The sequence below is a fragment of the Brachycentrus maculatus genome, unplaced genomic scaffold (assembly GCF_059751285.1).
Source record: "Brachycentrus maculatus isolate JH-2025_06_01 unplaced genomic scaffold, ASM5975128v1 h1tg000253l, whole genome shotgun sequence".
In the NCBI taxonomy this organism is placed as follows: domain Eukaryota; kingdom Metazoa; phylum Arthropoda; class Insecta; order Trichoptera; family Brachycentridae; genus Brachycentrus; species Brachycentrus maculatus.
The window spans coordinates 276,751-302,967 of NW_028281004.1; the positions used below are offsets into that span (position 1 = coordinate 276,751).

Here is a 26,217-nt window from a genome sequence, read left to right on the forward strand (position 1 = left end):
CATGTGTGACTAGATGTATGGATGTGAAGGAGGCGAGGAGTGTATGTCAGGACAGAAGAGTGTGGCGTTTCATCCTCTCTGCCTACCCCTGCGGGGAAACGGCGTGATGGTAGTAGTAGTAGTTTAGATTATGGGACATTTGTGAAATTTACGACAGACAATATTTTTCATCCATTTCCGGATAATACATCGTTACTATCTGCAGCCGCTCTAAACAGCAACTTAGTACTGCAGTGGAACCACTCTCTCAAGCCAGGATATATATAAATATCTTCTTCAAATGCCGCATTTATCTTGCACTTTGTTTTGTAAAATAATGAATATTAATTAATCCGTATTTCTCTCCCCTTATTTAAAATAGCCAAGTACCTACTCTAGATTTTTTTTTTCCTTGTGGTATTTATAGTGTCTTTTTTCTTTTCTCTCTTTTCTCTAATATATTTTTTGGAACTCTCTCTACTGACAATATTTTGAGCATTCTACATCTGTGTCCCCGTGACGTCTACTATCAATAGAGAGTAATTGTCCTTGTCTCAGGCAGCTCTAAACAGCGCCTCGACGGTCCCGATCCCCGTCCAATCTCGTATATTCCGGAGCCAGGAGATCTGCCTTCTGCCCACACCTCGTGGACCCTCCACTAGGTGCCATAGCTCGTACTTGTCTCCTCTCAGCACATGCCCCAGATAGGACACCTTCCGGACCTTGTTATCAGTCAGCAACTGTCTCCTTACTCTTACTCTTTGGAGCGCATTTGCGTTGCTGACCATATCGGTCCATGGAATACGTAGCATTCTAGTAGCTGCAATTGGAATCCCTCTAATCGGTTCATAGTGCTAATCTTGATGGTTCACGATTCAACTCCGTATAGATGTACTGACCAGACATAACACCTGACCATTTTTTGCCGAAGTATCAGATTTAGGCTTTCTTTATAGAATACATCTCTCATAGATTTATATTATCCACTGACACTTCGTGATGGAATTGCATTTTTAATTTATTATTAGATTAAAACCAATATTTTTAGCTTTTCCACTTTTTTATTTGACCAGCGACCGGGTTTCGTCGTTACCGACATCATCAGACTGGTGAGAGGCTATACAAATTGTTATGTTATATATAAAAGAAGGCAGGAGTTGATAACCATGATTTGATATAATTTTATGAGAAATTAATTTAATTTGAGTGAATTTAAGTATTGTATGATATTTAAAATATTTTTTATAAAGGTTTTTTTGTATTGAAAGCACGATTTTATATAAAGTTATAATAGATTTGCATTTACAAAACATATATTTACAAAAAATGCAAATCTATTATAACTTTATATAAAATCGTGCTTTCAATACAAAAAAACCTTTATAAAAAAATATTTTAAATATCATACAATACTTAAATTCACTCAAATTAAATTAATTTCTCATAAAATTATATCAAATCATGGTTATCAACTCCTGCCTTCTTTTATATATAACATAACAATTTGTATAGCCTCTCACCAGTCTGATGATGTCGGTAACGACGAAACCCGGTCGCTGGTCAAATAAAAAAGTGGAAAAGCTAAAAATATTGGTTTTACATCTCTCATCTTATTAAAAGCTGTACGAATGGCCTCTATTATGCACTTTACTTTGGTTTCTGGGTCGATGTTTTCAATATGGACACTACCCAGGTACTTAAATTTCATGACTCTCTCTATACTGGCCCCATTTAAAGTGAGACATGCTTGCGAGTGGTCTATATCACCACATTTCGAATTCTCTTATCTTTGTGGTACCTTCGTTAACCCCATAGAGAAGCATTGAAAAGATCTAGCATCACACGATTCTCATGAGCAAACTGAGGTGTCGAGACGTATCGCATTTTACTCCTTATTTATACAACACACAAGGTAGAAAATTGATAGCAATGCTTTCCTAGCCGAGCAGAATCAAATGGCGTTTGTCCGATTGTCTCATCGCACAAAATTATCCATGCGTATAATCAAAAATGTGAAACTCATTTGACAGAGATCATACCAAAACATTATTGTATCAAGACAAAAATCAATACGTACACACTGGTGAAGAAAATATATCCCAAGGTAACAATGTGACAATAAAATATGATTTTTAATAGTGATAAAATTTTATACTTTTAATATTCAGAACCCTCCTTGTATTGACAACACTCTAAACATTGACAATACCCTTAATTAATATTATAAACTAAACACTTGTTTTTTTTACCATTTGAGTATTATATTCTTACGACTAGTTTCGGAAGCTACAGATGCTTCCATCGACGGGTTTGAATATAAACAGTTTATATTCAAACCTGTAGATGGAAGCATATCGCTCACTCCTTTCAACAAAGTCATATATCAAAAAACTTGATTTTTCAGTCTTTCGCATCTTTCAAAACGGTTTTTTCTACACTATATTAATTGATTCTTTGTCCGCCTCTGTAGTGTAATGGTCAGCACGCTCGGCTACCGTTCTGGAGGTCCCGGGTTCGATTCCCAGGGGGGGTCAAATAAATACAAGTGATTTTTTCACTGAAATATTTATTCAATATTACCCTGGACTGGTACCTGAAGCGGAGGGCTGAGCACCTTTCCTTCATGTGTAAACGATCAAGATAACACTGTGTTTATATGAAGCAGTGCCCTATGCACCATTGGGGTGCGGATAAGGGTTTTATATATATATAAATTTAGCCAGCTCGCCAATGTAAAAATTGTCCATTCTTCTAGGATATATTTTCTTCAGTTTTTATTTTTATATTTTCCTAATACATTACAGAACATTACAAAAATACAGTAAGACATTCATTTAATTTCAATATATATTAACTATTCCTAGACAAAATCACTTCAGATTCATAAAAAATTCTTAAAGACTACAAAACGTACAACAAAGTAGTCATTAGTGAGGCTACTGGGTAATAACGATAATAATTCCCACTCAAATCCATAACCTAACTATCATTTTACAACGATAATAATTCCCACTCAAATCCATAACCTAACTATCATTTTACAACGATAATAATTCCCACTCAAATCCATAACCTAACTGTCATTTTACAACGATAATAATTCCCACTCAAATCCATAACCTAACTATCATTTTACAACGATAATAATTCCCACTCAAATCCATAACCTAACTATCATTTTACAACGATAATAATTCCCACTCAAATCCATAACCTAACTATCATTTTACAACGATAATAATTCCCACTCAAATCCATAACCTAACTATCATTTTACAACGATAATAATTCCCACTCAAATCCATAACCTAACTATCATTTTACAACGATAATAATTCCCACTCAAATCCATAACCTAACTATCATTTTACAACGATAATAATTCCCACTCAAATCCATAACCTAACTGTCATTTTACAACGATAATAATTCCCACTCAAATCCATAACCTAACTATCATTTTACAACGATAATAATTCCCACTCAAATCCATAACCTAACTATCATTTTACAACGATAATAATTCCCACTCAAATCCATAACCTAACTATCATTTTACAACGATAATAATTCCCACTCAAATCCATAACCTAACTATCATTTTACAACGATAATAATTCCCACTCAAATCCATAACCTAACTATCATTTTACAACGATAATAATTCCCACTCAAATCCATAACCTAACTATCATTTTACAACGATAATAATTCCCACTCAAATCCATAACCTAACTATCATTTTACAACGATAATAATTCCCACTCAAATCCATAACCTAACTGTCATTTTACAACGATAATAATTCCCACTCAAATCCATAACCTAACTATCATTTTACAACGATAATAATTCCCACTCAAATCCATAACCTAACTATCATTTTACAACGATAATAATTCCCACTCAAATCCATAACCTAACTATCATTTTACAACGATAATAATTCCCACTCAAATCCATAACCTAACTATCATTTTACAACGATAATAATTCCCACTCAAATCCATAACCTAACTATCATTTTACAACGATAATAATTCCCACTCAAATCCATAACCTAACTGTCATTTTACAACGATAATAATTCCCACTCAAATCCATAACCTAACTATCATTTTACAACGATAATAATTCCCACTCAAATCCATAACCTAACTGTCATTTTACAACGATAATAATTCCCACTCAAATCCATAACCTAACTATCATTTTACAACGATAATAATTCCCACTCAAATCCATAACCTAACTGTCATTTTACAACGATAATAATTCCCACTCAAATCCATAACCTAACTGTCATTTTACAACGATAATAATTCCCACTCAAATCCATAACCTAACTATCATTTTACAACGATAATAATTCCCACTCAAATCCATAACCTAACTGTCATTTTACAACGATAATAATTCCCACTCAAATCCATAACCTAACTATCATTTTACAACGATAATAATTCCTACTCAAATCCATAACCTAACTATCATTTTACAACGATAATAATTCCCACTCAAATCCATAACCTAACATAAATCCTCACCAACTAATTGCTACGGTACACCAGTGTGCCGCACCAGTGTGTATCATAATTTTTAATTAAGTATTCCGTATTTCACAATTTTAGAAGCATTGTAAACTATAAAAAATAGTCTTCCCCTCTGAGGTATTATTCCCTATAAAATGCTAATATATTCAAATAATAAAATACCAAACAGAAAACAAAACAGTGCGAGCGGTATGAAAAATAGTCCGATATGTGAAATGACTCAAACTAAACTGGAGATTGAGATCGCATAAAAACTCTAGATTTCTGGCGATGCCTTTACAAGCGGCACACTAGCCAACCCGGACAGATACTTAAATAACTAACTAACTAACTAACCATCACGCCGCTTCTCCGCAGGTAGGCAGAGAGAATAGAGTGCCACACCACTCTGTCCTTGCAAACATTCTTCGCCTCTTCCACATTCATGCACCTCCTCATACATACCCGCCGATTGTTACGACTCCTAACCTGACCACTTTCAAGTATTTGGCATACCTGATTACTTAAAATTTAAATACTTAAATAAGACATCTCAAATAACGTGGACAGACTATCGCCTAGTACCCAGGTAGCAAATTACCCTTCAAGGCGTTTTATTTCACGTTGATAACAAACCCGTATATTGCCGTTTCCCGCCGAAAACCGACAGTCGACAAAATTGGCATTTGCTGTGTCCTGCAGTTGACCGACAGTCCGCGAAAAACGGCAAATGCCGTGTCCCGACAAATATGTTTTAACATTTAACATTTTTTAGGTTATGGATTGGATGAAAAGATCAGCTATTATTACCCATAGCCACAAATGTAGTCATTTAAAAAATAAATCTAAATCTAAGAGTATTGTTAGTGCATTTAAAAATTATTTAATAGTATAAAATGTGCTATTTTAGAAATATCTAGAAAATTAGGAATTTTTATAAATATAGCTATTAATTCATATTTAATTTGATAATAATTAACAAAAAATTAATATTAGAGTACAATTGAGAATGTGTGCAAGTTTCCAGTGCCTCCTATATCAATACATGTCATATAATTAGTTTTTATTTTAATTTTTTTTACACATGAGTGAAAATTTGCATGGATACATATAGATCACGCCTTTCAAGAATGTCATAAATCAAAAATCGTCAATATTCAGTTGTCCATGTTTTCGGAATGCCCAGAAAATGTACAATATCCCAGCAAAAGCGGCATATTTTTAACTTAATATTTACCCGCTACAGGGCAGAAAGTGTTGTTTTTTGCATTTTGAGGAAAAGGTATTGTTTAATTAATTTTTTAAGTATACTAAATATTTTTCAAATGGAGAAAAATCATTCAGGATTTACCTAAAAAGATCTGTTGCACAGTAAAATGTTCAATTTTTTTTATTTATGACATTGTTGAAAGGAGTGAGCGATATGACGTCAGTTTTGTTGCTAATAAATTAAAAATTTAATCAATGTTAAATTTACATTTATTTTAACAAAATATTTTTGTAATGACATTATTAATGTTTAAATTAAACTAAATTAGGTTATCATTATCAAGGAGGCACTGGTTTTACTTGAGTTTTGAAAAGTTATATTTGTAAAATATAAATAAATTATCTGTATTTTTTGTTTAATATATAGATAATAATATGTCTGGTTAGGTTATGTTTTGTCTAAACAACGAGAAATTTTAGGGTAAACATTGAGTAATGTTAGGGTAAACATAGAGTAATGTCAGGGTAAACATAGAGTAATGTCAGGGTAAACATAGAGTCAAGTCAAAGGAAAACTAAAATAATGTCAGGGTAAACATTTAGATAACATAGAGCAACATTAAGATAACCATAGAGCAACATAAAGCTAAAGAATAATATTGAGACAAATACAGAGTAACGTCGGGTAAAGCCAGGACGGATGTGATCAAGAGGTAATGTCAGGGTAAACAGGGTAATGTTCGGGTAAACAGAGTAATGTCGGGGTAAACAGAGGGTAATGTCGTGTTAGTAGGAAGCGGCGCGCCCTCTCACCGGAATTGAGTTCCCTGACGAGCGTGGACATGGCGTTAGTGACCGAGTCGGCCGCAAACAGCAGGTCCGTGCGCAGCGAGCGGTTGCCCGGCGCGGGCGACGGCGCGCCGTTGTGCGACCCTGCAACACCGCCGTTACACACACCAGCCGTTACACACACCAGCCCTCACCACACCCGCACCCACGCACCACACACGCCACCACGAGTGCACCCGACCCGCCACAATGTGATGTGACATATAGCTCACTCCTTTCAACAACGTCATATATCAAAAATTTTCAATTTTTTAGTTGTGCATGTTTTCGGAATGCCCAGAAAATGTACTATATCCCAGCAAAAGCGGCATATTTTTAACTAAATATTTACCCGCTACAGGGCAGAATGTGTTGTTTTTGCATTTTGAAAAAAATGTATTGTTTAATTATTTTTTTATATATACTAAATATTTTTCAAATGGAGAAAAAAACCTCAGGTTTTACCTAAAATGATCTGCTGCACAGTAAAAAGTTCAATAAGTGGCTAGATATTTATTTTTAACGCATTTCATTATATTATTAAACTTTAAAAACGATCTCCTGAAAAATCAAGTTTTTTGATATTTGACGTTGTTGAAAGGAGTGAGCGATACATTACAAGTTAACACGAGTATTTTACAACGATAGTTTGGTGAGTGCACTCGTCGTGGGTTCAAGGGACAAGCCAACAATTTGAACTAAAACTGAATGCTGAAAACCAAAGTACTTAATGGATTTTCGATCAACGTTTGTGACATTTTTAGTCTTAAATTTGAGTGTAGGTACATACGCAACATTGCACAGTGTATTTTGAGTCTTGTATTTTTAAAATACATTTTGAAGGGTTATATATTTATCTTTCTTTCGCGTTTAATAGCTTTCAGTAGTAAAGCAGGGGTCAATACATCGACCCTTTTCCGTCAAAACATTCTAAACACCAGTTGGGCAAACATTATTTTGTTATTGAGTAAATCTACTTTTTATGAATATAAGTAAGCAATCTTTTCCTGAATGGCGCTTACAATGCTTTTAGACAACTCCCACAATAACCAAATGCACGGACATTGATAAAATAATAACAGTCACCCAATAATCCTTCAGGCCTTTTTGATACTAAATAAAAGATAGACTTTTCAAATTTTACTTGCAGTCAGGTGTTCGATAAGTAGCAACTTTATTTTCTCTTAATCCAGGTAACATTTTATGTAACTGATTTATTTCTTAAAACAACGTTTTTGCATTGAAAAACAAGTTTTTCTCCAAAATAATAAGACAGTTTTGAAAAAAAAGAATTATTGAAAGGAAAGTACCGTAGAACGGGGCTACTTGAACTTTGATGTGTTACTTGAGCCCAGTACAAAAAAAATTACATCTGTATTTGGTCTATAATGAACGTATCGACATGATTCATTGTTTCCCTGACAGGTGACACTTATAATGTCACGATATGTTCATTATTGTAGACCATTTCATTTTTTTTGTACTGAGCTCAAGTAACACATCGAAGTTCAAGTATTTCAAGCCCCGTTCTACGGTATTTAAAAAAAAAATATATAAATATTTTTCCCATGTATATTCTAAAAAACAAAAAATATCCTATATATTTACAACATTTTGAGTGTGTCCAAATACTTGTTCACAAAATCTGGATTATCTCCAATTACAGGAGCCATTTTCATATTATTTTTGACATCTCATCAAAGATGAAGAAGAATATGGAAGTCTGGGCATTTAATATAAGAGTTTCTGCTTAATAAAAAGCTTCTTTACATCTCACCAATAGATGTCTCTAGTGAAGTTCTAGTGATTCAAGAAAGGTTTCTAAATTGGTTCATATATATAGAACTTCCAAGAATTTGAGTAGTATGGTTGTCAATAATGGGTAGAATTGGTGAATGTTACACGTATGTAAAGTGATCACTTAAACCAGCCTATGACGGTCGTCAGCCCCGTAAATGGCAAGACTTCCATATTCTTCTTCATCTATGTTGAGATGTCAAAAATAATATCCTATATATATATATTTTTAAGCTGATCGTGAGCACACAACCAGCCCTGAGTGTGGCTGAACACATTCTGATTTGAACGCTTGATACAAGCTTGAGATCTAAGCCTTAACTGAAATTACACATCACGGTACATACGGCATTGCTTAAATGCTTTGTTAATGCGCTGGTAATTAATAACCGTTAGTTAAATAACAATCTCGGGTTAAACACAACGTGTTATCACAGGACTAAATGAAGGTTAATATTGCGTAATTCGTTATTTCTATAACCGGAAATTGTCATAAGTCGGTATCGGTTTGGAATACTGGAATTTGAGTTGTCATATCGCTCGCTCCTTTCAACAACGTCATATTTAAAAAATTGTCAATTTTTGAATTGTGCATGTTTTCGGAATGCCCAGAAAATGTACTATATCCCAGCAAAAGCAGCATATTTTTAACTTAATATTTACCCACTACAGGGCGGAAAGTGTTGTTTTTGCATTTTGAACAAAGGGTATTGTTCAATTATTTTTTTAAATAAACTAAATGTTTTTCAAATGGAGAAAAAACATTTAGGTTTTACATAAAAAGATCTGTTGCACAGTGAAAAGTTCAATAAGTAGCTTGATATTTATTTTCAATATATTTCATTATATTTTTAAACTTTAAAAACGATCTCCTGAAAAATCAAGTTTTTTGATATATGACGTTGTTGAAAGGAGTGAGCAATATATGTACTTGTGATATTATTAATTGTCTATCATTTGTTATATTTTGGTAATTTGGGTTTTATAAATTACTAAATGAGTTTCAAATATGTTTAAAAATTAAATTTACCAATTTAAATACGACTTGTTTCGAGAACTACAGATGTTCTCACAAAAACAGTTTGTATTTTCAACTGTTGATGAGAATAGTAGTTCTCGAAACTATTTATATTTACATTAATAAACTCAAAAGTGGTCTTACACAAGTGTTTTATTTTTATAAATAAGAATAAATTATTAATAACGAAATATTTAGTAAAAACTGAAAATATAATAAAATTTATACGTTATAAAGTAATCATGGGATTATAACAAACCATTACTCCTGGGAGACGAATTGTAGTTGGATCGCATTTCCGCCGACATGGGTCCATCGCCACCTGTAAAATAAAAAGTCGGGGTTGATGTAAAAACCACACCCGACAACAATGTGTTAATAGTGTCATAAATTGCCCTCACTTTTCCCATGCGTCTTTGAACATTTTTAAAGTTTAATAAATTTTTATATTTTTTTACAAAAATGTTAGTAATGTTAGTATATAACCACTCGCAGTGAGTAAAATTAAAAATGTAACTATGCTTAAAAAAATGACAAACAGTAAATGCTTTAAATTATATTAATAATATTGAGAGTATTAATATTAATATAAGCATTTCTTCTCCATGTTATAATGGATAAATTTAAACATTGTGTTTCACTCTCTCTCGCTGCTCGCTGATAGTGTGTGAAGGAGACGTGTATTGACCAGTGCTTACTATTTGTTATTTTATGTTTATTTTATGTTAAAGACTTTTTGTTTCTCTATTAGTGTATTCATTAGTGTATTTTTATATTAGTTACTGTATATATGTATTATGTTAAAGGCTTTAGCCGTTCAATAAATAAATAAATAAATATTGAATAAACTCTTGTTGAATATCAAGGTTTGGAATATTTCATATCTGGGCCACGTATTTCCTGCAGAGAAATACTACATTCTGCAAGTCATCATGATGGGAAAGATAGAAGGACGCTGAGGACCTGACTGAAAACAAAATCGCGGCTTTGCAACATTCGCGACTGGACCGGGATGAGATGAGTGGAGGAGTTGTTCTGGATGGCGCAGGACCAACAAACCTTTGTCATAGTGATCGCCAATGTTTAGTGGGACCTGACAAAACACACGAAGAAGTTTTAATCTTCCCGGGGGTACAATAATTGATGTCCGATGTTTTCTGGGGTGTGGGTTCTCAAAACTCAACATCTCGAGGTTAAATTTTAAGACAAAATTACATAAAAATATCCACAGATGTCATTACTGTAGTACAAGTTACATTGTACCAACTGACAGTATGACTTTGACGTTCATAAACGTCGATTCTTTGAGGAAAATTCGCAGCGACGTTCATTTCCGTCCATACTCCTGGAAAGGTTAATTACCTGATTGGGCCAAACTCTGGCTCATGCAGGACATGTCCATCCTCTCTCGTTCTCCGAGTGAGGGGGTCTGCGGAGCGGAACGGGGACCGCACCCCTGAGGTGGACCGCCCCTGGAATGGAAAAAACACAAAAAAATTACACAAAACTGGCGACACTGTGGCAAAAGTCACATTGACCATTTTCATATTCTCCAAGCAGATATATCAAATATATGTGAATGGGGAAGATGAAACAAACTAATGTTAAATGTTTCTAAGTGTTCGGTCACGTCTTTCGCAAGGGGCCAAAAAACTCTATTTTATCGCTACAAAATGAACGACCAAAATCTGATGCGAGCGTCGAATGTTAGGGATCTGGGCGTTAGGTTTGTGAGCACCCTGACATTTCACCATCACATAGAGGCAGTCAGTGGTAATGCATTGAAAATGCTAGGATTTGTTCTGCGTACTGCCAGGGTTTTCCAAAATACGCGCGTGCGAAGTAGACTCGAGAGTGGCTCGATGATTTGGGGGCCACACGAGCTTAAGTACTCTCTTATGGTAGAGAAAGTCCAAAATAAGTTTCTCAGGTATCTCTACATGAGAGAGTACGGCTATTATCCTTGGCTCTACCCAGTTTCTCCAGGGTATGCTTGGCTACAATAGTTTAGAGAATAGAAAGAATGTGTATTTGATTACGCATTTTTATCCATTGTTGCGCGGTATGATCGATAATCCTGAAATTATCCGGAGCTTTGGTCTGTATGTTCCCGATAGTTACCTAAGACAGCGTCGGCATAGATTGTTTCACATTCCTATACACAGGACCAACCTGCCGATGGTTATGCCTGTAGGAAGAGCTACCGCTATGTTGAACAATATCACATTGGATATTGATCTGTTCCATGTGTCCGAAGGAGTTTTCCGAAGCGGGATTCTTCTACACCTTTAGCAATAGTTCTTGCATATATTTTATTTTAATGTTTACGATTTAATTTTTTTATAAACATTAATTGAAATAAATTAATTGAATTGAATTGAATTGAATGAATAAATAAATAACCTCTCTTGCTGTGAGTTGCTGCCGGGAGGCGGTGGACTCTGAGCAGACCTGGGAGAAGAAGTGGGGGTCGAACGAGGTGACGCCTGCTGGTTCTGAAACACCACAAAAGGTCAGTGCGAGCCCAGCATCGTTATAATCCATCCCCTACATCCGCATATCAACCTAGAAGGTCCACACGTATATGAATATCGGATGCATTCGCATATTGACGGAATCCATATATCGCGCACTCCTTTCAACAATGTCATATATCAAAAATCGTCAATTTTCAGTTGTGCATCTTTTCGGAATGCCTAGCAAATGTACAATATCCCAGCAAAAGCGGCATATTTTTAACTTAATATTTACCCGCTACAGGGCAGAAAGTGTTGTTTTTTGCATTTTGAACAAAAGGTATTGTTTAATTATTTTTTCAAATATACTAAATATTTTTCAAATGGAGAAAAAACATTCAGGTTTTACATAAAAAGATCTGTTGCAGAGTAAAAAGCTCAATAAGTGGCTGGATATTTGTTTTTAATACATTTTATTCTGTTTTTCAACTTTAAAAATGATCTCATGAAAAATGAAGTTTTTTGATACATGACGTTGTTGAAAGGAGTGAGCGATATATAGTACATAGTATCTATATATATTTGTTTATCACAAAATCGAGCCAATTTTTACAAGAATAACAAAATATATTAAAAAAAATTAAATTAAATTCCAATGACAGGTTTTCACATAAAAATAATCTAAAAAAAACTGTCCGGTATATAATTATAACTATATAATATTTACATTTTGTGGGTATACTGGCAAAAAACATTAACCCTAAGATCCCTATTTGAATAATCCTTGTTCTTTAATGCTTTTAGCCTGAATAAAATACCCGTCTTAAACATAAAGTTGCATTTACTATTATGTACTATTAAAACCGCATATATATGACACTTCAAACCACTTAGTGTATTTTGCCAGTGTATAGAACGTTGAAAATATTATAATAAGCATAATTAAATTGCAGTCAAAATTACATATGTTTTTTGCCAGCACACCCACGATTTCTTAATCAAATAGACATCAACACTATTTCATCATTAAAAATGTTTTCAGTGGTATGACTTCATCAGGAATGACGATGCGAGGAGAAGAACTCAACAGCCCCACATACTGAGAGTCCCGAAGAGGGGAAGGTGGACATGGTAGGGACATGTCCTTAGAATGCCACCTGAGAGCATCAACCCCTTATATCTCATCTTCCAACCCCGAGGATTCCGGCGCCCCGGAAGGCCGCTGACGACCATTCACCGACTATACTTAGAGGAACTTCGAGACGCCGGACTACCTGGGAGGAAACCAAGGAGATGGGGGGTGATAGAGTGACTTGGAGACTCTCGTGTTGGCCATATGCTCCACCTAGGGAGCGAACATGGAAAGAAGAAGAAGAAAAATGTTTTCCTACAATTTTTTTTCTTCAAAATCTTGTTCAGATTTCCAGGGTTCTTCTGTATTGACTTTTATTATATATAGTCATTGAACTGATCTACTTCAGGTCATTGATCTTAACCCGGTTACAGGACACTGACTTTCAAGTTTAATTTGCAAGCCGTCGACCTTAACCTGGTGACTTTCACCTTTGATTTACAGTTCATCGACCCAAAGCCGGTTACAGGGTGGGGTTGCGTTACCTTGAGCATGTTCATGAGCCCCTCGAGCTGGCCCATGAGGTGGCGCCGCGAGTCCTGCAGCGCGGACAGGTGGCCCTCCAGCTCGCCCTTGCGCTGCCGCAGCGCGCGGAGCTCCCCCACCAGCTCCCCGCCGCCCCCGGCGCCCCCGCCGGCGCCCGCCTCCAGCTCCTGCTGCCTCCTGCGCACACCGAGTGTTCACAGACGTCTCCAATATAGGCCACAATCAACCACTCACACCTTGCATAGGGACAGCTGTTTCGCCTTGCAAATTATTGCCACAATTTGTTACATACGAATTATGATAATTATGAATTATTATTATTATTGAGGCTGCAGTTATATCAGGATGCCTCAGAAACTCGGTGTAGAGGAACAAACACATGAGAATAGAAATAAAATGAAAATATACAAAACATGTGTTCGACCAATAGCCACTTATGGGATTGAGGCAAGAGCACCTCCGAGATGAAGACTCTCCGATCCGTAACCGGAAACACATTGCGAGACCGAGTAAGAAATACCGACATCCGGAGCATGTGTAAGACGGAGGATATTGTGAGGTGGGGACAGCACTGAAGGCGATACTGGAAGGAACATATAAACAGAATGTCAGAAGACAGACTTCCACGTATCGCCCTCCAAGGCAACCCTGAAGGACGCAGACCCCCAGGCAGACCTCCGAAAAGGTGGAAAGACAGCTGGGAGTCAACATCTCAAGAGCGACAAGTGGAGGCACAAACAGATCCATAGGATCTACAAAAAGAAGAGAAGAAGATGATGAATTATTGTTCAAATAGACTTTTTCTGTGTGCTTTTTTAAAACAATAAGGCGAAATAGCTATCCCAAAAAGTGAACAAACTCAGTGGTACCATAAATCGTATTATTTATTTAAACTTCATGTTCAGAAAAGAAATAAGTACATTGGCGGCTTATTGCTAAAAAGCAATATCTTCCGACCAACCAAAAACAGACTAGTGATATTGATCAAAACGTTTGATACCATATATAGCTGTTTGAAAAGAAATAAAATAAAAAAAATTTAGTACACATTTCCAGTAGTTTAATTTCACAATTAAAAATCTAAACGCCTTCAAAAATCTAAATTAAAGATATAAAAAGGAACAAAAATGCAATATTGAAAAGCTAAGGTGATAGCCGCTGTCAAGAAGATGCTATCCGCCATGAGACTTCAACAGATAGCACTGCCATTATGGTCTAAAAAGTTATTTAAAAAAACATATTTTTAAATGTAGCAGGTAAAAACACTGGTATATAAAAACATACCCGTATTCAAACCAAACGCTGTGTCGAATTTTCAAAGCAATCGTTGAATAACTTTGGGAGATTTTAGATTTTGAACAAACAAACCTTTACATTTTTACTAATATAGATAATAGATTATGGAATTGTGTAAAACACCAGTTGAATAAATACATAAAACGATCATGCAGTGAAAAACGGTACAACATCACTCAACCTTCCAACTCCCAAAAGACTAAAGTTTTAACGTTTTAAATCAAAGCTGTTTTTGTAAAAAAAAAAATAATGCACTTGGTCACTTTCTCCTGTATGACTACGATATGTACTTTCTTATAAAATAAATAGTGCTATATTTGAGAGACAAATTTTTCTACTAGCTAAAATAATTTTTATATAATAACTAGACAAATTTTTCGTGCATTGGTACATTAACACACTAACTGCGGGCGGATTCGCGCTCATAATAGAGATAAACATCTCTGAAAAGAAGTGACAACATTTAACCATACTGTGTACATCGATATGAGATCAAAAGATGCCGCAAAAGTCATGCGTAAAAATAACTTACACGCAATTTACGACGAGTCGAGTGAAAAGGTAAAATTACCCTTCCCGCCCAACACCACCAGTCGAGTGAAACGGTAAAATTACCCTTCCCGCAGATAGTGTGAATACTGAATACTGGTAGTCAGTTAGTTGGCGAGATGAAGAGTTACTCGGGACGTGGACGACTACGTAGAGAAGGAACAAGGGGTTGGTTATGTGGTACCTTAACCTTGAGATCTCCTGCATGATCTCCCGGTTCTTGGTCTCCAGCTGCGAGATGAGCTCCCGCTGGGCGCGCGCGCCCTCCGCCCCGCCCCACCCTATGCTCTCCGCCACGCCCCTTCCCTGCAAAACACAAATTCCACCAATCACCAATCACCGATTCAAAATGACAATTTATTCATTGCAAACGTTCTTCATCTCTTCCATCATCTCATATATCCCCGCCAATTTGTCAGACTTCTGATCTGTCCACTCTCAAGTATTTGAAATAGTTTTATTTATCATATTATTTTTTGACATCTCATCAAAGATGAAGAAGAATATGGAAATCTGGGCATTGAAGGGGCTTACGACCGTCATGGGCTGGTTTAAGTGATCACTTTACACACGTGTAACTTTCACCAATTCTACCCATGATTGACAACCACACTACCAAATTTTTGGAAGTTTTATATTTATGAACCAATTTCGAAACTTTGTTCTTGAATCATTAGAACTTCACTAGAGACATCTATTGGTGAGATAAAAAGAAGCTTTTTTTATTGAATGTTACACGTGTGTAAAGTTATATTCGAAATATTCAACCGCGGGTAGAATTTGGTGAATGTTACACATACGTAGTGATTACTTATGACAGTCGAAAGCCCTGTAAATGCCCAGACTTCCATATTCTTCTTGATTGACAACTACACTCTTTGAATCAAAGTTCGGATGTTGTATTTATCCTTAAAATGACACCTTCTTCCATTTGCTAGTTCTTAGCACAATGTTACTTACTTACTTACTTATAACCCTTATCCGCACCCAATGGTGCATAGGGCACTGCATCGAATTGACGCAGTGTTATCTTGATCATTACTTACATGAAGGCAAGGTGATCAGTCCAGGGTAATATTAAATAAATATTACAGTATAAAATCACTAATATTTATTTTCACCCCCCCTGGGAATCGAACCCGGCACTTCCAGCACGGTAGCTAAAAACGCTGACCATTACACCACGGAGGCGGACAACAATCATTAGCACAATCTATGGTTAAGTTTTTTAAATAAATAAAAATGTGATGAATATTTAGTGTTGCAGACTTACCACATCAGGAGTGAGAGAGGCAGACCTTCCGGATCTTGGCTGTAATAAAATATAATGAAAATGTAAATGATCATAGTTATATAAAAGGTAAGTTTTACATAGTAAACGCCACTATTTCTTAAAATCTATTGTGACGCGTGTTTCCACGCATTCTGCATCATTTTCTAATCGTATGATGTGGAATACATCGAAACACGTGCCACAATAGATTTTAAGAAATAGAGGTATTTACTGAGTAAAACTTAACATAAAACTGAACAGATATTACCACCAAGTGACTGCCGAATCAATTAATGAAGCAATAATTTTTGTCAGGCGGTTTTGATCATCAACCCTGACCCTAATTATACTCTGGCAGTCTGCCGCCCGACCCTCAGTATACTAATCACAAGTAGCCGCAACACCCAATTCCCATCTGTACAATGTTTGCAGGCGTCTCTCGCGCTCTACCTAAAGTAAGCAAATAGAACGCTCGCAAGCGTCTCCCGCTCTCTACCAACAGTATGGAAAAGGACCCTAATTATACTCTGGCAGTCTGCCGCCCGACCCTCAGTATACTAATCACAAGTAGCCGCAACACCCAATTCCCATCAGTACAATGTTTGCAGGCGTCTCTCGCGCTCTACCTAAAGTAAGCAAATAGAACGCTCGCAAGCGTCTCCCGCTTTCTACCAACAGTATGGAAAAGGACCCTAATTATACTCTGGCAGTCTGCCGCCCGACCCTCAGTATACTAATCACAAGTAGCCGCAACACCCAATTCCCATCTGTACAATGTTTGCAGGCGTCTCTCGCGCTCTGCCAAAAGTAAGCAAATAGAAAGCTTACTAGCGTCTCCGGCTCTCTACCAACAGTTTGTAAAAGACACTTTTAAGCATTTACCGCAAACTATGTGTTAACACAATATAGACAGGAAAGGTAATTCTACACATTTGTTCGATTGATGCTTAAGGACGGGAAGGGTGTTTTTACTTTCTGCGCCAGCCTCATTTCAAAGTCAGAATAGATGGAATTAAATATTTAACGTTTTTATATGAATATTATGTACCAGTCTCTTTATTAAGGTCTTCACTTTATGTACATAATCATCAAATCCCGTCGCCAGCGGTCCGCAGGCGTAAAAAACACCCATCCAAAGTGTGTTAATAATTATTCATCTCTCGCGCTCTACCAAAAGTAAGCAAATAGAACGCTTAAAAGCGTCTCCGCTCTCTACCAACAGTTTGTAAAAGACGCTTTTAAGCATTTCCCGCAAACAATGTGTGTAGAGAAGAAAAATGTTCTGGCGCAGAATGGAAAATATTAATATTCATAATGATATTTTGTGGGTTACCATGGTGTTGTGTTGTGCCAATCTCGCCGCATATCTTGCTATCAGGCGGTGTTCATCGTCCCCTCTTCCCATGTCTACTGAAACACAATTTAGATTTAGATTTAAAACACAATTTACAGTAATGAAACACAAAACACAGAAATGAAACACAATTGACAGTAAAGAAACATTTTTTTTTTAAAACAGAAAAATTTGTGCTTTTATTATATGCTCACTCCTTCCAAGAACGTCATAAATAAAAAAACTTGATTTTTCAGGAGAACGTTTTTAAAGTTTAAAAATATAATACAATATAGTAAAAATAAATATCAAGCCATTTACTGAACTTTTTACTGTACAACAGATCTTTCTAGGTAAAACATGAAGGTTTTTTCTCCATTTGAAAAATATTTAGTATATTTAAAAAAATAATTAAACAATACCTTTTCTTCAAAATGCAAAAACAACACTTTCTGCCCTGTAGCGGGTAAATATTAAGTTAAAAATATGCCGCTTTTGCTGGGTTATAGTACATTTTCTGGGCATTCCGAAAACATGCACAACTGAAAATTAGCAATTTTTGATTTATGAAGTTCTTGAAAGGAGTGAGCGATATGTGTACATAAATATTTCAGTTCCATACAATTTTCATGAGCCTGTTATACACACTTGTTATGGATAAAACATTTCCTTTTTAGGCCTCATTGGCAGTGCATAACTTGTTTAAAGTTATTATGATTTCATGTAATTCGCGAGTGACGAATTCTAGGCAAAAACACTCGTTTGAAATTATTTTAATTAGAGAAATTCCAACATTATAATTTTTATAGCCTATTGTTGCTTATGTGTGTGTTTACTCTTGTTTAATAATAATAATAATAATAAAACCCTTATCCGCACCCCAATGGTGCATAGGGCACTGCGTCATATAAACGCAGTGTTATCTTGATCGTTTACACATGAAGGAAAGGTGATCAGCCCTCCGCTTCAGGTATTAGTCCAGGGTAATATTGAATAAATATGACAGCGAAAAAATCACGTATATTTATTTTACCCCCCTTGGGAATCGAACCCGGGACCTCCAGAACGGTAGCCGAGCGTGCTGACCATTACACTACGGAGGCGGACTCTTGTTTAAAGTTACTATAATTTCATGCGTTTCCCGAGTGAAAATACGAGGCAAAAACACTTGCTAAAAATTATTTTAAACACATTTTTGTCAAGCAATTTTTTTTACTAATCCTAATTAGTATACTTGTGGTGTCATTCATCTTAACTTCACCTTTAAATATTAAGTAACGTCTAGAAGCGATAAAAGACACCAGACACCGATACCAGCTACAAATTGCAGACAGCAATGGTGATTTCGAGGAAAGGTTTGCATAAAACAATGGAACGACCAACGCGGCTTAGCACGTCCCAGGGTATCGAATAGCGTCTGGAGATAAAATACCGTCTGGAGGAGAACAAAGGATAGGCTGAGCCCCCAGAAGCTACTACCTCATTCCTCCGCCGGGAGCGCGGATGACAGTTCATCTTAGTCCTCGACCAGTGATCACAGTTGATCACACCAGTACCGCGACCCGCGACGCGTCTCTACGACCAGAAAATCGCCGTAAAATCTCTCCATAAAATCAGGAACTGCTATGCGTCAACAATCATGTATAATCGATTGCTTTAATAATAATAATAATAATAAAACCCTTATCCGCACCCCAATGGTGCATAGGGCACTGCGTCATATAAACGCAGTGTCATCTTGATGGTTTACACATGAAGGAAAGGTGATCAGCCCTCCGCTTCAGGTACCAGTCCAGGGTAATATTGAATAAATATGACAGTGAAAAAATCACTTATATTTATTTTACCCCTTGGGAATCGAACCCGGGACCTCCAGAACGGTAGCCGAGCGTGCTGACCATTACACTACGGAGGCGGACAAAAATTGCTTTAATAAATACCAATAATTCAATTCCAAGTGTTATCATTACAATCCCTGGCCTCAACTATCCAGCAGCCCAAATACTAATTAGGGTCGTATACTAATCAAATATATGTCCACCTCGGTAGTGCAATGGTCAGCACGCTCGGCTACCGTTCTGGAGGTCCCGGGTTCGATTCCCAGGGGGGGTCAAATAAATATTAGTGTTTTTTTCCACTCTAATATTTATTCAATATTACCCCGGACTGGTACCTGAAGCGGAGGGCTAATCACCTTTCCTTCATGTGTTAACGATCAAGATTACACTGCGTTTATATGATGCAGTGCCCTATGCACCGTCGGCGTGCGGATAAAGGTTAAAATAAAACAAACTAATCAAAAGTAACCGCAACCCCAATTCCCATCTGTACAATGTTTTTTGGTGTCTCTCGTGCTCTACCAGAAGTAAGCAAATAGAACGATTGCAAGCGTCTTCCGCTTCTAAGCATTTCCCGCAAATAATGTGTTAATAAGATTGTGGTGAATGTCCCGCGCAATTACTAACATAGCAGTGTGACGTCACCAAGCCCTTATAAGCGAGAGCGAGTCGAGTACATTCTCTCTTTCGTCACCGAAACTGCAATTGAACTGTCGCTACATCCTACACCTGCGTCTCGTTGTGACAAAAATTTATAACATTTTAATAATATTTTTGTGAATATCAGTTTAGAATATAAACCTGTAAATTTTAAGTTAATTGTAAACCAAAATCTTTTGTGCAAATAAACGCGGATTTTCAAGTTAGTTTGATTATACATTCTTTTCATGTTTTCATTTAATATAAATTGCAACCTCTGAGGAGATAGCGGACGTGGGTGCCCGTAATCAGTGCCATTGGGCAAACCACGCTCCCACAAGATAAATTCCTTTGAAATCCTCGGCGCGAGGTTGCGAGTCACTCACCGTGGTGTACGGGCCGCGGGGCTCTCGAGTCCAGGGAGCCCGTGTGGCCGGAGTGCGGCTGGTGGCCCCCGTACGGGTCCGGGAAGCCGTTGTGCATCGCCACGGGCGAAGGGGGACTGCAAGAGAGACAGTCATGTCATATGAATAGGAGTTAGGGAGGATTTTTCATCCGTATGTGGAGGCAAAGAGCTAAGTGAAGAATTCATTCCGCAAAGGCTATATCGTGGGTGTACTGGCAAAAAAATATATGCAATTTTAACACTCTCCTTATCATTCATCATTCACATTGTGTAATACCACTTTAATCAATACTAATTTGGGACTACTGGTAATATACAAAATATATGCAATTTTGACATAAAGTTTTCAACATTTTATAAACTGGCAAAATACACTAATTACATACATCGCTCACTCCTTTCAAGAACGTCATAAATAAAAAATCGTCAATTTTCAGTTGTGCATGTTTTCGGAATGCCCAGAAAATTTACTATATCCCAGCAAAAGAGTCACATTTTTAACTTGATATTTACCTGCTACAGGGCAGAAAGTGTTATTTTTCCATTTTGAAAAAAAGGTGTTGTTTAGTTATTTTTTTAAATGTACTAAATATTTTTCAAATGGAGAAAAAACCTTCAGGTTTTACCTAAAAAGATCTGTTGCACAGTTGGAAGTTTAATAAGTGGCTTGATATTTATTTTTAATACATTGTATTATATTTTTAAACTTGAAAAACATTCTCCTGAAAAATCAAGTTTTTTTTATTTATGACATTCTTGAAAGGAGTGAGCGATATGACATGAAATGTCATATCGTTTAATAAGTGGCTTGATATTTATTTTTAATACATTGTGTTTTATTTTAAGTTTAAAAACGTTCTCCTGAAAAATCAAGTTTTTTTATTTATGACGTTCTTGAAAGGAGTGAGCGACATAGTTTGAAATGTCATATTTATGAAGTTTTAACAGTGAATTCAACTTAGTAATAGTAGGTATATTATTCAGCTTAAAATAACAGGGATTATTCAAACAGGGATCATACCCACGATACGATAAGACACTAATTATCTAAATTTGTTTTGATTTAAAATTTTGCTGAAATTATTTACTAAAAACACAGATCAATGTAGCTTTTTCTTTTAAACTTATAACTCATATAGAACACACTAAGGGCATTTGTCCACTACACGGAATTTTACCGTCTGGCATGTCAGTTAGCGTTGTGGCAACCCACTCTACCATGGCAACCCAAATCGAGTGAAATAACGAACACCCTACACGAAGCCCGCAACGAACGGAAACGAGCCCGTTACACTTCGCTGCCGCCCGTCCTCAGATCGACACGTATTTCTCATATTAGAATCACGCGATTATTCTTAAGTATTTTCTTGATTGTAATTTTATAGAACTGAATAAATTTGTGTTAAAAGTAATCCGCTTTCATCTTGCTTCCCTTATTCAACTAGAAACCACAGCGTTTTAGAACGATGAGTGTAGTGCACAAGCGCTCTTATTGTTAACTTTTTTCATTTTCATTTTGTTGATTTTTTGTTTTCAGTTAAAATCAAATATTTTTAGTTTATGTTAGCACTTTTAATCTATTTATATTTTTGATATGTATATTGTATTACTTCCAGTACCCTTTGTATAACCTAAAAAATAATTTATACCCACACACGGGCCATGCTTTTGTGTGATATTTTTTGTATAAATATAATATTTTTGTACTAGTAATTACAGTGAAACCTCTCATAGCAAGCACCTCTCATAATGAGCAAGTTTTTTAAATAAGTTGCTCCCTTAAAGAGAGAAATTTCGCATTACGAGTTACAGAGAAAGGTCAAGTCCCTTTTTCAAGACATTAACTTGTGAGCCGGGACTTTCGTGCCAGTAAAAACATAAAATGTTTCACTTAACAAGTAAGATTCTGGAACGAATTATGCTCGTTATGAGAACCCTTACAGGTCCAATGTGGAATCTCATTGGACATCGATTTTTTCCTCTTAGGTCCCATGTCGGATGTTTTTCAACATTTTTTCATCATTAGTATTATTTATATAAATTCCAAGCTTACATTTTTGTTACTCGTATCTATTACAACAGTATGTGGAGCAGAGGACATTTTTTCCAATTGGAATGTAACTGTCTACCTAGAATTTTATTTATCTACCTTTTTTCAATTCTTGACTAATTTACTCAAAAAGATGAAAAAATTATATGATACGAAAAGCAACATAATGACATTTGACATTGGATAGCACGCTTGTAAATTTCTTTTTTTTTTATTTAAAAAGGAATAACCCGCAAAGCCTCTATTAGAGGCTTGTCTGCAGGTAGGATAGTAAGGGTAAGGGAGGTCAATGTGAAAAATACATCCAGACAAACACACAGACCAATTGAAAATAAATCTTTCATGAATTTATTCTGCTCTTGGCGGGAATCAAACTCGCGACGCCAGTTTCGCAGCCGAGCGTCTACCCAACTACGCCGCGGCGCCTGTCATTATTGCCTGCCAATTATTAACCTTTTAACCGCGTTAACTTTGTTCCTGAGAGACGCCCGTGCGCGGCGGTATTTCGCCGTTTTTTAAATGATTACTTTATCATGTATTCAGTTAAGAAACGATTTATTTTCCTACACAAAAACGTTCAATGGGATTCATTGTGCCTTTTTGGTACTCTATAATACACTTGTGTCACATTATTCTTGAAATATATCTTAATATAAACAAATAAGATCGTAACATAAATAAATCAAAGCACGCATCGTGTGTCACTCTTACCCACTGGCGATGGGTAGCGTCGAGAGTGAGACAGATATAGGGCATGATTATGGGGCGGACTAATTATCGACCTCGAGAAAAATCAGGGATCTGTTCTTTTGTTTATCCTTGCGATGTTACAAATTATTAGTCAGATATTTCAACAGATGTCATAAGGCTAAAGATTGACGTATTATTTTATCCAAAGTTCCACACCATGAAAAAATTCCTCCAAACTGAGGTTGGAAACTTGGAGCAAAGTAAAAACACATACGCTTATGTCAGCCGCGAATGGGGCATGTTTTGTGGAAACACATACGGTTATGCGAACCGCGTGGATCCGGTTAAATAAAGAAAAAAAAAGAAGGGAAGAACACTCACACTATGTGACTGAGGTTGAGGGTCTTCTCGGGCTGATCCGGGAATCTGGGCAGGGCGGGGCGGGCGCGATCCGGAACACAGCGGAAGGACTTCCTCAGGGAGTGTCCAATCTGCTTTGAGGGGGATTTCTGCAAACAAACATTACATACAGCTATCGAAATTACTAGGTCACCAGTGTAGAAAAGCAGTTAGCGTGAATAGCTATAGATTCAACCGCGGAAGGGTCCAAATAGATACATACAGTAGAGCCTCTTTAATTTTTTAATAATCTTAGTCTGTATCATTCCCTATGCAATGCTAATATATTCAAATAATAAAATTCCAAACAGTAAACAAAACAGTGCGAGCGGTATGAAAAATAGTCCAATACGTGAAATGACTCGAACTAAACTGGAGATTGAGATCGCATAAAAACTCTAGATTTCTGGAGATGCCTTTACAAGCGGCACACTAGCCAATCCAGACAAATACTCAAATAAGACATCTCAAATAACGTGAATAGACCATCGCCTAGCACCCAGGTGGCAAATTACCCTTCAAGGCGTTTTATTTCACGCTGATAACAAACCCGTATATTGCCGTTTCCCGCCGAAAACCGACAGTCGACAAAAACGGCATTTGCCGTGTCCCGCAGTTGACAGACAGTCCGCGAAAAACGGCAAATGCCGTGTCCCGACGACAATGTTTTGATAAATATTTTAAAGGCTTTTAATTAATTTAGTACCTACTTAGAAATATACACAGTATTAGAGAGCTATTTTTTTTAAAGTTAAGCAAGTTTTTTGATAAGTTCAAGTGGGGGATAGTACAAATAAGGTTAGGAAACACTGCAATAGAATGTTTTTTTTTTATTTAACTGAGAAAAAAAGCAATAATTAAATTGAAATAAATATGTATATTTGTTTAGTAAAAATAATAAAGGTTAATCAATAATTGGATTAATCTAACCCTGAACTAGTCAACACCAAAAAGAAATTAGTACTTATTTTATTAAATTAACACATTGTTGTCGGGGTGATTTTAATCAGACAGTCTGCCGCCCGACCCTCAGTATACTAATCACAAGTAACCGCAAACCCAATTCCCATCTGTACAATGTTTGCAGGCGTCTCTCGCGCTCTGCCTAAAGTAAGTAAATAGAACGCTTGCAAGCGTCTCCCGCTCTCTACCAACAGTTTGTAAGAGACACTTTTAAGCGTTTCTCGCAAACAATGTGTTAACACACTATAGAAGAAAAAGGTACTTCTACCCATTGGGTGGATTGATGCTTAAGGACGGGAAGGGTATTTTTACCTTCTGCACCGGCCTCATTTCAAAGTCAGAATAGATGGAATTCAATATTTAATGTTTTTATATGAATATTATGTACCAGTCTCTTTATTAAGGTCTTCACTATATGTAAATAATTATCAAATCCCGTCGCCAGCGGTCCGCAGGCGTAAAAAACACCAGTCCAAAGTGTGTTAATAATTTCTTCTTAACCCTTATACGCACCCTACTGGTGCATAGGGCACTGCAACATATAAACGCGGTGTTATCTTGAAACACATGAATCAAAGGTGATCAGCCCTCCGCGTCAGGTACCAGTCCAGGGTAATATTGAATAAACATTACAGTGAAAACATCACTTATATTTATTTGACCCCCTCCCTGGGAATCGAACCCGGGACCTTCAGAATGGTATTCGAGCGTTCTGACCATTACACTACAGAGGCAGACATAATATAAACGCAGTGTTATCTTGAACGTTAACACACGAAGGAAAGGTAATTAGCCCTCCGCATCAGATACTAGTCCAGGGTAATATTGAATAAACACAACAGTGAAAAAATCACATATATTTATTTGACCCCCTCCATCCAATCGAACCCGGAACCTCCAGAACGGTGTCCGAGCGTTCTGACCATTGCACTACGAAGGCGGACCTGCGAAAGGATGATGCTTCTCATCGCGTCAGACTTCTTCACTTAATACTGGGAAAGAGCATGCGTATACTGCGTACGCTATACTGGGTCTGCTGTATTTTTAGCTTTACCATAAACATGTCATAATACGTAATAAAATAATAATAATTGTGACAAATGCATGGACATTAGACTCACATAGGTTGTGTACTCCTTGACCTCGTGCTGGTTGGTGTGGCCGTCGGAGGTGTGGCCCCTCCAGAAGCAGTCCTGGCAGAGCGTGTAGTGGCTGCAGCGCGAGCAGCGGTACCGGAACCCCGACAGCCGCTCCCTGCCGCACGCAGAGCACGCCAGCGGGTGCACCACTGCCGGGAAATGGAGCGTTAATAGTGGACCACTAGTGGGTAGTGTAACAATAATA

General features: G+C 36.7%; 1 protein-coding gene across 9 annotated transcripts in view; it reads right to left on the bottom strand.

The window, feature by feature from the left end:
• Dyb (Dystrobrevin) overlaps positions 1-26,217 on the bottom strand; it is a 61,460-nt gene that overhangs the window by 13,716 nt on the left and 21,527 nt on the right. For 3 of the 9 annotated variants that reach the window (XM_088265581.1, XM_088265578.1, XM_088265582.1), the window contains exons 7-17: positions 25,995-26,161; positions 23,893-24,020; positions 20,752-20,867; positions 17,889-17,965; positions 16,556-16,594; positions 15,467-15,588; positions 13,437-13,614; positions 11,767-11,858; positions 10,726-10,835; positions 9,623-9,685; positions 6,534-6,653 (exon numbers count right to left, since the gene is read on the bottom strand). In XM_088265581.1, the coding sequence (XP_088121707.1) occupies positions 6,534-6,653; positions 9,623-9,685; positions 10,726-10,835; positions 11,767-11,858; positions 13,437-13,614; positions 15,467-15,588; positions 16,556-16,594; positions 17,889-17,965; positions 20,752-20,867; positions 23,893-24,020; positions 25,995-26,161 (1,212 nt within the window). Of the gene's footprint in view, positions 1-6,533; positions 6,654-9,542; positions 9,686-10,725; positions 10,836-11,766; positions 11,859-13,436; positions 13,615-15,466; positions 15,589-16,555; positions 16,595-17,888; positions 17,966-20,751; positions 20,868-23,892; positions 24,021-25,994; positions 26,162-26,217 lie in introns of those variants that run through there. The other 6 variants (XM_088265588.1, XM_088265583.1, XM_088265579.1 and 3 more) reach the window with 5 other exon arrangements.